General features: G+C 49.4%; 1 protein-coding gene across 1 annotated transcript in view; it reads right to left on the bottom strand.

Annotated features, from left to right (window-relative positions):
• The window catches only part of LOC126253228 (probable 3',5'-cyclic phosphodiesterase pde-5), an 824,318-nt gene that overhangs the window by 226,047 nt on the left and 584,633 nt on the right, over window positions 1-13,638 (bottom strand). Inside the window, exon 6 of the mRNA XM_049954419.1 lies at window positions 6,652-6,790. Within this exon, the coding sequence (XP_049810376.1) occupies window positions 6,652-6,790 (139 nt within the window). The remainder of the gene's footprint in view (window positions 1-6,651; window positions 6,791-13,638) is intronic.

Here is a 13,638-nt window from a genome sequence, read left to right as displayed (position 1 = left end):
GCGGGGCGAATATAGATAGTGGCACAGGTGACGGTGAGGGAGGGAAAAAAGAGGCTGAGGAGAAGGTGTTCAGTTGGGTCATTGAGGAGGGGTTGTGGCCGGACAGGGAGATGCCGGAGGTGGCCGATAGCGACCCCGCCTCGAGCTAGGGGAAGGGGATTGTCAGTGCGGTGAAGGAGATAAGGGGAGATGCGGACGACATGGTGGGGTTGGAGGAAGGTTTCATTAAGGACGAAGGAGTCAACCTGGTGCTGGGAGAGGGTATGCATGAAGAGGTATTTGTTTGCAAGGAGGGAGCGAATGTTGAGGTAGAGGAGACGATACTGTTGACGAGCCATGAGAGTGGGTGCGGGAAGGGTGCGGGAAGGGGAGAGGGGCTTAAACGAGGGTGTCTAGACGGGTGAAGGTAAAGTGGGCCTGGTTGTGGGAGTATGTGGCGTAGGTGTTTAAGTGGAAAACAGAGCGGGCAGCGAGGGAAATCTGCTGGAGTGTGTGGGGGCGCTGGAAGGGGTGGATGTTCTGCAGGACGACGGTGAGGAACCGGATGATGTCTTCGGCCGTAGGGGGAGGGCGGAGGGAATTGTTAGGGTGGATAGGTGGGTCAATGGGGCGAAGGGGGACAGTGAGTTCAGGGTTGGTGGGAGGGGGCTTGGCTTTGCATTTGGAGGAATAGGTGGGGTGAGGTTCATTGCAGGTGTTGCAGGATGGGGGGGAGGCGAGGTTGGGACACTGTTTGAGGAAGTGGGAGGCTTTACAATGGGGGCAGGTGGGTGGGTTCTTGCAGTTCTGGGTGAGGTGGTCATTGTACAGAAGACAACGCTGGCAGCGGTAAGATTGAGGAGGGGAACGGGACGGGTCAACAGGGTGGCGGCGGTTGAAAATCAGGGCTCCCTGCGTGAGGAGGTGGTCGATGGAGGAGGCGGACTCTGTAAAGATACGCATGAGGAAAGTAGGGCCAGAGGAGTTGTAAATACGGCGGGCAGAGCGGATTTCCAGGGAGGGGTGGGCATTCAGTTCCGCCAACACCTCAGCCTCCGTGACCACAGGGCTGAGTTTTGTGATGACGGCAGTGAGGGTCGGCGGACGACGAGGCGGTTGGGGTTGGCGAGGAGAGGAGGAGGTAAGGAATGGGGTGAGGGATGCGTGGGGCCCAAAGGTGATGCGGGGAAGGCGCCGGAGGAGATCAGTATGGAAGGATGGAGAGGGAGACTTGATGAGAACAGAGTCTCTGCGAGGGATAAGTTGGGTGATGGGTGCACTGGGGATGTACTTCCGGATTTCAAGGGTGAGGGTGCGGGCATCCAGGAATTTCGGATCAGGGTTTGCGAGGACAAAGGTATACAGGGAGGGGGCTGGAGAGGAGGGAGGTGGGGTGGTATCCATAGTGGGGTCAGTGGGAGGTGGGGGAGGCGGGGCGGGCAGTGGCCTTTTGGAGGAAGGAGTAGAGGAGAGGTCGCCACTGGGCCGTTTGGAAGATTTTTTGGCGGGTGTTGCCTGGGAGGAGGGATGAGGGACTGGATGGATGGGGAGGTGGTGGGAGGCAGGGCCCTCCTGTGAGGCAGGAGCACCGGATGAGAGGGTAGGGCGCTCTGTGGCGGCGACTGTGGCGCGGCGGGCGGAGACTCCGGTAGGGGAAGCAGCGGTAGTCACAGGGGGTAGAGGGGGGAAGTCGTCTCGGCGGGCGACAGGAGTGGGAGGGGGGTTGGGAGCAGGGGCAGAGGCAGTAGCGGGAGAAGTAGCAGGGGCAGTAACAGGGGTAGGAGCAGGAGTGACGTACAGGTGGGGATACATCGATGGAGAGGAGGTAGATGGGGAGGAGACTGTGAGTAGGGGAGGTGCATGAGACGGGTGAATCCCAGAGGAAGCACTCCATGACGTGACAGTGGGGGCAGGTGAAGGAGAGGTGTAGATGATGGTGGTAGTTGGGGCGTCCATGATCGCAGGCGGCAGCGAACACCGAGAGACGGCGGCAGAAGAAGCGGCGAACACCGAGAGACGGCGGCAGAAGAAGCGGCGAGCACCAAGAGACGGCGGCAGAAGAAGCGGCGAGCACCAAGAGACGGCGACAGCGGCGGCGGCGGCTGAAGAAGCGGCGACCAGGTGGCGGCGGCAGAAGAGGAAGCGGCGAGCACCGACAAACGGCGACCAAGCGGCGGCGGCGGCGGCGGGGCGGCGGCGGCGGCGGCGAGCACCGACAGACGGCGACCAAGCGGCGGCGGCGGCGGCGGCGGCGGCGGCGAGCACCGACAGACGGCGACCAAGCGGCGGCGGCGGCGGCGGCGGCGGCGGCGGCGGCGGCGGCGAGCACCGACAGACGGCGACCAAGCGGCGGCGGCGGGCAGCAGTGACGGCGTGCAGACGGGCAACAACGCGACAAGCACGAGTGGAGCTCTTCCACGTCGAAGGTACACCCTGAGAGTAGCCCAGGCAGTGCGAGTCCTCGATGAGGAAGTGAGGGAATCCAACCCTCGAATGTGGAAGATTACTGGTGCGCGTCGTTCTATATATACCGAAAATTGGCGCGGCGGCGCCTGCGCAGTGGAGACGGCTAATACCGCGCCCCCTATCTAATTTGGCGCGCTCTGCAGCAGAAGCGGGCCGCGCAAGCGTAGTGGTGTACCTACATTTGCGCTATCTGTCGTAAAGCGCCTTCGCGCAGCTGAGGCGCGGTAGCCGAAAGTAAAATCAATTTTCGTCAGCCGTCGCACTAGATGCAGACCCATGTCTCTGTGAAGCGATTAAAGAAATTACAGGATCCCATGCTTTATCCATCTGAAAGCCGCCGTCTCGATTAATAAGATCTTTTGCCAATCGTATCTCCACGGACTCCTTGATAATGGATTCCCAAAAAGATCTAGTTGTCGCTAAAATTTTTGTTCCACAATAATCCATGGAGTGTCCCGTCGAAATACAGTGTTCTGCTATGGCTGATTTGTTGGGCTGTAGTAGACGTGTGTGGCGCTCATGCTCCACGCATCTTTCCCGTACTGTGCGAGTAGTTTGGCCAATGTAGGATTTGCCACATTGACAAGAGATCCTATAAATACCCGCCTTCCTCAGACCCAGATCGTCCTTCACAGAAAGGGCTGCACTTCGCAAACTACGTGAAGATCCCCACACTGTGGTTCTCCGAGCGGACAAGGGCAATGCGACGGTACTTTTGCCACGAAACATCTACAACGAGAAGATCTATAGCCTCCTTGGTGAATCCACATATCGGAAGATCGACAAGGATCCGACGAGCAGAGTAGAAAGAAAAACGACAGTTTTGTTAAACTCTTCTACGCTTCCACCTGAAGTCATTAAAAGACTGAAACCGCATAGCTCTGTTCCACCGAGGCTTTATGGTCTTCCGAAAATTCATAAAGAGGGACTACCATTACGCCCTATTGTTAGTAATATCGGTGCGCCAACATATGACTTAGCACAACATCTGTCTTCGTTACTGAGACCTTATGTGGGCAAGTGTCCACATCACATTCGTAATTCCGCCGATTTTATTAGTAGACTGAAGTCGCTCCAACTCCACAATTCTGACTTATTAGTGAGTTTTGATGTCGTCTCTTTATTTACTAAGGTTCCACTGATGGATTCACTGGTACTCATTAGCAGAAGGTTCAAAGCCGACATAACAGCATTATTTCATCATTGCCTGTCCTCAACTTATTTCTTATTCAATAATGAATATTTTGAACAAGTTGACGGTGTTGCCATGGGCAGTCCTTTGTCCCCTCTGGTAGCAAACCTTTTTATGGAAGACTTTGAGGAGAAGGCACTCGAGTCGGCTGAATTTAAACCGAAAGTCTTCTGGCGTTACGTGGATGACACGTTTGTAGTTTGGCCCCATGGAGAAGAAAAACTGGCAGGATTCTTAAAACATCTGAATTCCATTCACAAGAATATTCAGTTTACCATGGAGGTCGAAAAAGATAGATGTCTGCCGTTTCTGGATGTCCTTGTCAATCGTAGAACCGATGGATCTTTGGGGCACTCCGTCTACCGGAAGCCCACACACACAGATCTGTATTTGCAGGCGACAAGCTGCCACCACCCTGCACAAACCATGGGTTTGCTGCGTACTCTGGTGCACCGGGCACATGTGGTATCTGATAAGGACAGCCTTCCTAAAGAATTAGAACATTTGCAATCCGTCTTCAGGGAGAATGGATATTCCACACGCCAAATCCGCACAGCTGTAACAAAGAAGAAATGTAAAGAGAAACAAGAAGGAGAAGACAAAGAGGTGGTCAGGTCCAGGGCGTTTCTTCCGTATGTGGGTAACCTCTCCTCTAAAATAGGAAGGATTTTAAAGAAGCATTGTGTTAAAGTGATTTTCCGGCCACCTACGAAAATATCGGCTTTGCTTGGCTCTGTGAAGGACGATCTGGGTCTGAGGAAGGCGGGTATTTATAAGATCCCTTGTCAATGTGGCAAATCCTACATTGGCCAAACTACTCGCACAGTACGGGAAAGATGCGTGGAGCATGAGCGCCACACACGTCTACTACAGCCCAACAAATCAGCCATAGCAGAACACTGTATTTCGACGGGACACTCCATGGATTATTGTGGAACAAAAATTTTAGCGACAACTAGATCTTTTTGGGAATCCATCATCAAGGAGTCCGTGGAGATACGATTGGCAAAAGATCTTATTAATCGAGACGGCGGCTTTCAGATGGATAAAGCATGGGATCCTGTAATTTCTTTAATCGCTTCACAGAGACATGGGTCTGCATCTAGTGCGACGGCTGACGAAAATTGATTTTACTTTCGGCTACCGCGCCTCAGCTGCGCGAAGGCGCTTTACGACAGATAGCGCAAATGTAGGTACACCACTACGCTTGCGCGGCCCGCTTCTGCTGCAGAGCGCGCCAAATTAGATAGGGGGCGCGGTATTAGCCGTCTCCACTGCGCAGGCGCCGCCGCGCCAATTTTCGGTATATATAGAACGACGCGCACCAGTAATCTTCAGTCTCGTACTCACCTGAAGATGGCTGCATGTTTGTTAGCCGAAATATCGTGCCAAGATTTCAACGTGATCCGGCTGCAAGCCCGAAATATGATGGACCAAGAAAAAAGTTAAGAGTAAAGTAAAAGAAATGAAGAAACTTTGCTTTCTTTCTTCAGTTCGCCAGTTTTCCGTCACTTTGTGTCGCCCCGTTAAACGATACACGGCCGAGGACATCCCCTGTTGCCCCCGGATTCAGTTGAGCCGGACAGTCGGGTGTCTGCCCCCGCTCTCTGTCCTACAGGGTGGCGCACGAAATGTGTTACCCATTGTTTCTTTGACCATTTACGACGCACATTAGATATCCCGCTGGGATCTCTACAGCAGTACCAGCAGAGCTTGGAGAAACAAATGAATTATGAAATGACGTGCGAATCACGATACTGCCGCTAAGACACTATTAAGCAGCAATGGCTGACAATGGAAGACTGACGATACAGCAACGAGCGGCAATTGTGTTACTTTTTCATGAAACGAAAAGCCTTGTTGTGACTCAGAGGCGTTTTCGACAACAGTTTAACACACGATGGGTCCCTTTCAAGAAGACCATCCACAGGTTGTACGATAAATTTGTACAGGAAGGAACAGTATTGGAAGCGAAGCGACCTCGGCCTAAGCCTGTTTCTTCGCCGGAGAATATTGAATCGGTACGTGTTGCTGTACAGAGAAGTCCCGGGAAATCGTGTAGAAAGGCAGCAGTGCAACTGGGAATATCCAGACGCTCCGTTCAACGCATTCTTAAAAGTGACCTCCATATGTACCCATACAAGATGACCTGTGCACAGAAGCTCACTGAAGAACACAAGCAGCAGAGGCTACTGTTTGCTCAGTGGGTGGAGGATAGGGAAGAATCTCTCAACAACGTTTGGTTTTCAGACGAGGCGCATTTTCATTTAGACGGTGTGGTTAACAAACGAAATGTACGCTTTTGGGCCACTGAAAACCCACAAGTGCTTCACGAACGACAACATTATTCTCCGAGTATTACAGCGTGGGCAGCAATTTCCAGTCACGGACTTATTGGACCCTTTTTCTTTGAAGAAACTGTGAGCAGCGAGAGTTATTTGAGCATGCTTCGCAATAGCTTCATTCCACAGCTTCTTGCTACTGCCTTGCCCTTCAACACGCAGTGGTTCATGCAAGATGAAGCAAGGCCACATACTGCAAACACTGTGTTGGAGTTTTTACAAGAGCATTTCGACATGTGGATCATTTCACTCAGGTTTCCATGTCGCTTCAATGACGGACGAAATTGGCCCCCCAATAGTCCAGACGTCAATCCATGTGACTTTTTTCTTTGAAGGTACCTAAAGGAAAAAAAAATTTCCCCAAATTCCACATCATTTATTGGAGCTCAGAAGACTTATTCTTCAAGCTTGCAGTGAAATTACGGAAGCCGTGTGCCGTAGCGTAATCACTAACTTCAGTGTTCGTTTGAAGGAAGTTAGGAAATGAAATGGCGGACATATTGAGCATGCGCTGAGTTAGAACAAATCTCCACGGACGGCTTTTCATTGTGGTGTATGGTGCTCTCAGATTGTATTGACAATAAAGTTTATATTTAAAAACAAAATCGTAAGACATTTGGTGCGCCACCCTGCAGTTGCGCGCACAGAGCCAGACGCGCCGTCGGCGCTCACCTTGAGGGGGAAGCCGTCGGGGAAGCGCGGGTCGTGCTCGCCGCGCGACAGCCGCAGCGGCTCCCTGGCCTTGGCCACGAACGTCGGCGCGGCGGGGCCCGCCGCCAGCCGCTGCACCTTGGGCTCGCCGCTCTCGCTCCTGCAACAGCACACGGCACGCCCTTCACTCACTCATTCGTTCAATCAAACAATCAGTCAGTGATTTATTCAAGCATTCGTGAATGCATTCAAACATGGTGTTCCGTAAATTCCACCGAAAAGAAGAGCCTTAACGGATATGTAACTCGTCAGTTTATACGTTAACGGTCCGAAGCAGGCAGTGTCCAAGGAATAGAAAAGCAACTGGAATGACTCAACAGAGGAAAGTCCACTGGACCTGACGGGATACCAATTCGATTCTACACAAAGTACGCGAAAGAACTTGCCCCCCTTCTAACAGCCGTGTACCGCAAGTCTCTAGAGGAGCGGAAGGATCCAAATAATTGGAAAAGAGCACAGTTAGTCCCAGTCTTCAAGAAGGGTCGTCGAGAAGATGCGCAAATCTATAGACCTATATCTCTGACATCGATCTGTTGTAGAATTTTAGAACATGTTTTTTGCTCGAGTATCATGTCGTTTTTGAAAACCCAGAATCTACTCTGTAGGAATCAACATGGATTCCGGAAACAGCGATCGCGTGAGACCCAACTCGCTTTATTTGTTCATGAGACCCAGAAAATATTAGATACAGGCTCCCAGGTAGATGCTATTTTCCTTGACTTCCGGAAGGCGTTCGATACAGTTCCGCACTGTCGCCTGATAAACAATGCAAGAGCCTACGGAATATCAAACCAGCTGTGCGGCTGGATTGAAGAATTTTTAGCAAACAGAACACAGCATGTTGTTATCAATGGAGAGACGTCTACAACGTTAAAGAAACCTCCGGCGTGCCACAGGGGAGTGTTATGGGACCATTACTTTTCACAATATATATAAATGACCTAGTAGATAGTGTCGGAAGTTCCATGCGGCTTTTCGCGGATGGTGATGTAGTATACAGAGAAGTTGCAGCATTAGAAAATTGTAGCGAAATGCAGGAAGATCTGCAGCGGATAGGCACTTGGTGCATGGAGTAGCAACTGACCCTTAACATAGACAAATGTAATCTATTGGGAATACATAGAAAGAAGGATCCTCTATTGTATGATTACATGATAGCGGAACAAACACTGGTAGCAGTTACTTCAGTAAAATATTTGGGAGTATGCGTGCGGAACGATTTGAAGTGAAATTATCATATCAAATTAATTGTTGGTAAGGCGGGTACCAGGTTGAGATTCATTGGGAGATTCCTTAGAAAACGTAGTCCATCAACAAAGGAGGTGGCGTACAAAACACTCGTTCGACCTATACTTGAGTATTGCTCATCAGTGTGGGATCCGTACCAGATCGGGTTGACGGCGGAGATAGAGAAGATCCAAAGAAGAGCGGCGCGTTTCGTCACAGGATTATTTGGTAACCGTGATAGCGTTACGGAGATGTTTAGCAAACTCAAGTGGCAGACTCTGCAAGAGAGGCGCTCTGCATCGCGGTGTAGCTTGCTCGCCAGGTTTCGAGAGGGTGCGTTTCTGGATGAGGTATCGAATATATTGTTTCCCCCTACTTATACCTCCCGAGGAGATCACGAATGTAAAATTAGAGAGATTCGAGCGCCCACGGAGGCTTTCAGACAGTCGTTCTTCCCGCGAACCATACGCGACTGGAACAGAAAAATGGTTCAAATGGTTCTGAGCACTATGCGACTGAACTTCTGAGGTCATCAGTCGCCTAGAACTTAGAACTAATTAAACCTAACTGACCTAAGGACATCACAGACATCCATGCCCGAGGCAGGATTCGAACCTGCGATCGTAGCGGACACGCGGTTCCAGACTGAAGCGTCTAAACCGCACGGCCACACCGGCCGGCGACTAGAACAGAAAAGGGAGGTAATGACAATGGCACGTAAAGTGCCCTCCGCCACACACCGTTGGGTGGCTTGCGGAGTACAAATGTAGATGTAGATGTAGGTGCTCGTACCTGCTGTAAAGTATATCAATAGCAAAGTATAAATAGTGCTAATCAATTGGCAGTGATTATTGTGCCATTATGGCAATTACTTCTACACTGAAGCGCCAAAGAAACTCAATTATTCAAAAACAGATTTAATCGCATTTATTATTATACCGCCAACCGGTTTCAACCCCACGTAGGGGTCATCTTCTGGGCGTTTACACTGTGAAATTACAGATATCCCTCAGAAAGACTCTATTATACAACAGCTAAAATTAAGTAAATTTAAAATATATTACCCATTGGTCGACTGCTGGTGGTGTCACTCCTGCCTACGTAACGGCAGGAAACTAAGTGAGACTAAGCCTACGTATGGGCTTAAATAGCGTGCTGAGATCACGTAAACAGACGACAACACCCCCAGCGGCGATCAACGGCATTTAATACAGTTTATTATATTTAATTACTAGTCACCTTGGTTTAACATAAATTTAATTGACAGTAAAAAGCAGAAAACGGAACCATTTCATTTAAAAAGAGTTACAATTATAGTGTTAATTATACAATAATAACAAATGTTCCGTAGTCAACTCGTAAAATTCGTAAAAGTATATTCCATTATGTGCCATAATATAAAGTAAAACAATTTGTGACACACAATGACACACAATGTAATATACTTTTACGAATTTTACGAGTTGACTACGGAACATTTGTTATGTAGACAGGAGTCACACCACCAGCAGTCGACCAATGGGTAACATGTTTTAAATTTACGTAATTTTAGCTGTTGTGTAATGGAGTCTTTCTGACGGATATGTATAATTTCACAGTGTAAACGCCCAGAAGATGACCACTACGTGGGGTTAAAGTCGGTTGGCGGTATAATAATAATAAATGCGATCAACACTGTTTCTGAATCATTGATTAATCATACTAATCGCTGCGTCATTTCCACAACCATGTTGTCCAAAAAGCCAAGGAAACTAGTATAGACATACATACTGAAATACAGAGATATGCAGACAGGCAGAACACTTCTCTGCGGTTGGGAACGCCTATCCAGGGTGTTACAAAAAGGTACGACCAAACTTTCAGGAAACATTCCTCACACACAAAGAAAGAAAATATGTTATGTGGACATGTGTCCGGAAACGCTTACTTTCCGTGTTAGAGCTCATTTTATTACTTCTCTTCAAATCACATTAATCATGGAATGGAAACACACAGCAATAGAACGTACCAGCGTGACTTCAAACACTTTGTTACAGGAAATATTCAAAATGTCCTCCGTTAGCAAGGATAAATGCATCCACCCTCCGTCGCATGGAATCCCTGATGCGCTGATGCAGCTCTGGAGAATGGCGTATTGTATCACAGCCGTCCACAATACGAGCACGAAAAGTCTCTACATTTGGTACCGGGGTTGCGTAGACAAGAGCTTTCAAATGCCCCCATAAATGAAAGTCAAGAGGGCTGAGGTCAGGAGAGCGTGGAGGCCATGGAATTGGTCCGCCTCTACCAATCCATCGGTCACCGAATCTGTTGTTGAGAAGCGTACGAACACTTCGACTGAAATGTGCAGGAGCTCCATCGTGCATGAACCACATGTTGTGTCGTACTTGTAAAGGCACATGTTCTAGCAGCACAGGTAGAGTATCCCGTATGAAATCATGATAACGTGCTCCATTGAGCATAGGTGGATGAACATGGGGCCCAATCAAGACATCACCAACAATGCCTGGGCAAACGTTCACAGAAAATCTGTGTTGACGTGATTGCACAATTGTGTGCGGATTCTCGTCAGCCCACACATGTTGATTGTGAAAATTTACAATTTGATCACGTTGGAATGAAGCCTCATCCGTAAAGAGAACATTTGCACTGAAATGAGGATTGACACATTGTTGGATGAACCGTTCTTAGAAGTGTACCCGTGGAGGCCAATCAGTTGCTGATAGTGCCTGCACACGCTGTACATGGTACGGAAACAACTGGTTCTCCCGTAGCACTCTCCATACAGTGACGTGGTCAACGTTACCTTGTACAGCAGCAACTTCTCTGACGCTGACATTAGGGTTATCGTCAACTGCACGAAGAATTGCCTCGTCCATTGCAGGTGTCCTCGTCGTTCTAGGTCTTCCCCAGTCGTGAGTCATAGGCTGGAATGTTCCGTGCTCCCTAAGACGCCGATCAATTGCTTCGAACGTCTTCCTGTCGGGACAACTCCGTTCTGGAAATCTGTCTTGATGCAAACGTACCGCGCCACGGCTGTTGACCCGTGCTAATCCATACATCAAATGGGCATCTGCCAACTCCGCATTTGTAAACATTGCACTGACTGCAAAACCACGTTCGTGATGAACACTAACCTGTTGATGCTACGTACTGATGTGCTTGGTGCTAGTACTGTAGAGCAATGAGTCGCATGTCAACACAAGCACCGAAGTCAACATTACCTTCCATCAATTGGGCCAACTGGCGGTGAATCGAGGAAGTACAGTACATACTGACGAAACTAAAATGAGCTGTAACATGGAAATTAAGCGTTTCCGGACACATGTCCACATCTTTTCTTTATTGTGTGTGAGGAATGTTTCCTGAAAGTTTGACCGTACCTTTTTGTAACACCCTGTATAAGACAAGCGTCTGATGCAGTTGTTACATTGGTTACTGCTGCTACAGTCGCAGGTTATCAAGATTTCAGTGAGTTGGAATGTGGTGTTACAGTCGACGCACAAGCTGTGGGACAGCATCTCCGAGGTAGAGATGAAGGGGGGATTTCCCCGTACGACCATTTAACGACATTGGACTGTTCATGACTCGAAACATGTTGCCTGGTAAGACGAATCTCGTTTCAAATTGTATCGAGCGGATGGACATGTACAGGTGTGGAGACAACCTCATGAATCCATAGACCCTGCGTGTCAGCAGGGGACTGTTCAAGCTGGCGGAGGCTCTATAATGGTCTGGGTCATGTCCAGTTGGAGTGAGATAGGACCACTGATACGTCTAGATACGACTCTGCCAAGTGATATGTACGTGAACATCGTGTCTGATCACCTGCATCCTTTCATGTCCATTGTGCATTCCGACGGACTTGGGAAATTCCAGCAGGAGAATGCGACAAACCACCGTCCAGAACTGCAACAGATGGCTCCAGGAACACTATTATGAGTTCAAACACTTACGCTGGCCACCAAACTCCCCAGACATGAACATATCTGGGCTGCCTCGCTACGTGCTGTTCATGAGAGTTCTCCACCCCAAGTGCTCTTACGGATTTATGGACATCCCTGCAGGATTCATGGTGTCAGTTCCCTCCAGCACTATTCCAGACATTAGACGAGTCCATGTCACGTCGTGTTGCGGCACTTTTGCGTGCTCGGGGGGTCCTACACGATATTAGGCAGGTGTACCAGTTTCTTTGGCTCTTCAGTGTATATAATTGTATACAGAGTGTGTTAAACCTTTTGGGTAAAACTGAAGCAGGTGATAGTGGATCCAGAACCGATTATTTGAGACAGGGAATCGACGCTCAGAAGCGCATATTTGTTGTGTTATGGGCATACTGCATAAGCCACATAACAACAACGTAGCTCATAGTAACTGTTCAATGTGAAGAGCGCATGGGAGCGGGGCATAAATTCTGTCGCACCCCCTTCATAGATCCGTGGTGTTTATTGTACTAGGAGACAGGCAGCTTGGACTTCAGTAGGCATCTTAACATCCTTTTCTACGGTGGTTAAATAGACCAACGTCTTGGCGTAACCACAGAGGAAAGAGTCCAGGGGTGTGTGATCCGGTGGTTGCGCTGGCCATGGGATAGAACTTCCCCTTCCAATCCAGTGATGAAGTTACATGTTGTTCAGGAGCTCGCGGATACTGATATCGAAGTGGCCTGGTGCATCATCGTATTGAAACCACATCCTTTCGCGGACAACAAAGGGTTCAGTCTCCAAGAACTATGGCAGCACGTCTCACAGGAACACCTAGTAACATGGACCAGCCAAAATAAGGTCCTACTAGGTGATCTTTTACAATGCCTGCCCATACGTTGACAGAGAATCGTTGCTGGTGGCCATCGACGTGGGTGGCTTGGGGACTTTTCTCGCTCCTGCCATGGCTGTTGCGGCTGTTGAAAGCACCATCACGGATGAATGAGGCCTCATCCGTGAACAATACCAACTCTATAAAGTTCGGCGCTTCATCACTGCGGTGGATAACCCATTGACAAAAGTGAACGCGGGCTGCAAATACGTTAGTTTCACTGCTTGCACACATTCTTTATTATAGGGGTGTAGTACCTGTCCCACCAGTAGTCTCCACACTGTATTTTCCGAAGTGTGCGTTTCACGGGCAAGTTGACGGGTGCTTAATGCTGGGTGGTCAGTAACGCGATCCAACACCGCCTCCTCAAAGTGTGGTGTTCAGATATGTCTTTGGCGGGAACCTTGGCCGGCTCTCTGTGGCGTGAAAGACCGTGTCTCACGTAAGTTGCTATCCACGGAGATAAACTTTTTCCAATTAGGATTATGTCTGTTCGGAAAGCGTTCTGTGTATATTTGTGCTGCTGCATGGCGGTAGATCCTGCCGCACCGTACACTAAAGGTTGTCTGCCATCTCCCGTGACGAGTAGCGGTCCATTTTTGACTATGCACTGTGCACTGTACACAGTAACACATCTCACCATGCACACGTCAAAGCTACCTGATGCTCTGGACAACCGAAACCAATGATAGTGCCGTGTGTACGCGCCGGTGCGATCGTCAAAGGACACACTGGCTATGGGCTAACGTTGTGTACAACATGTCCGTTTAGTTATCAGGGGTGTACGCTTTTTATCACCTGCTGCCTGTTCCAGTGTATGACAGACACTCGGGATCTTTTAGAGCAGGGCTTAACAACTGGCCGGTTTTGAACGCGAGTCTCGCGTCTGCTCAGGCACGTGCTCGC

This window comes from Schistocerca nitens, chromosome 1, assembly GCF_023898315.1.
Source record: "Schistocerca nitens isolate TAMUIC-IGC-003100 chromosome 1, iqSchNite1.1, whole genome shotgun sequence".
NCBI lineage: Eukaryota > Metazoa > Arthropoda > Insecta > Orthoptera > Acrididae > Schistocerca > Schistocerca nitens.
The sequence above is the reverse complement of the archived record's forward strand: the minus strand, read 5'-3'. Positions and strand labels throughout refer to the sequence as shown.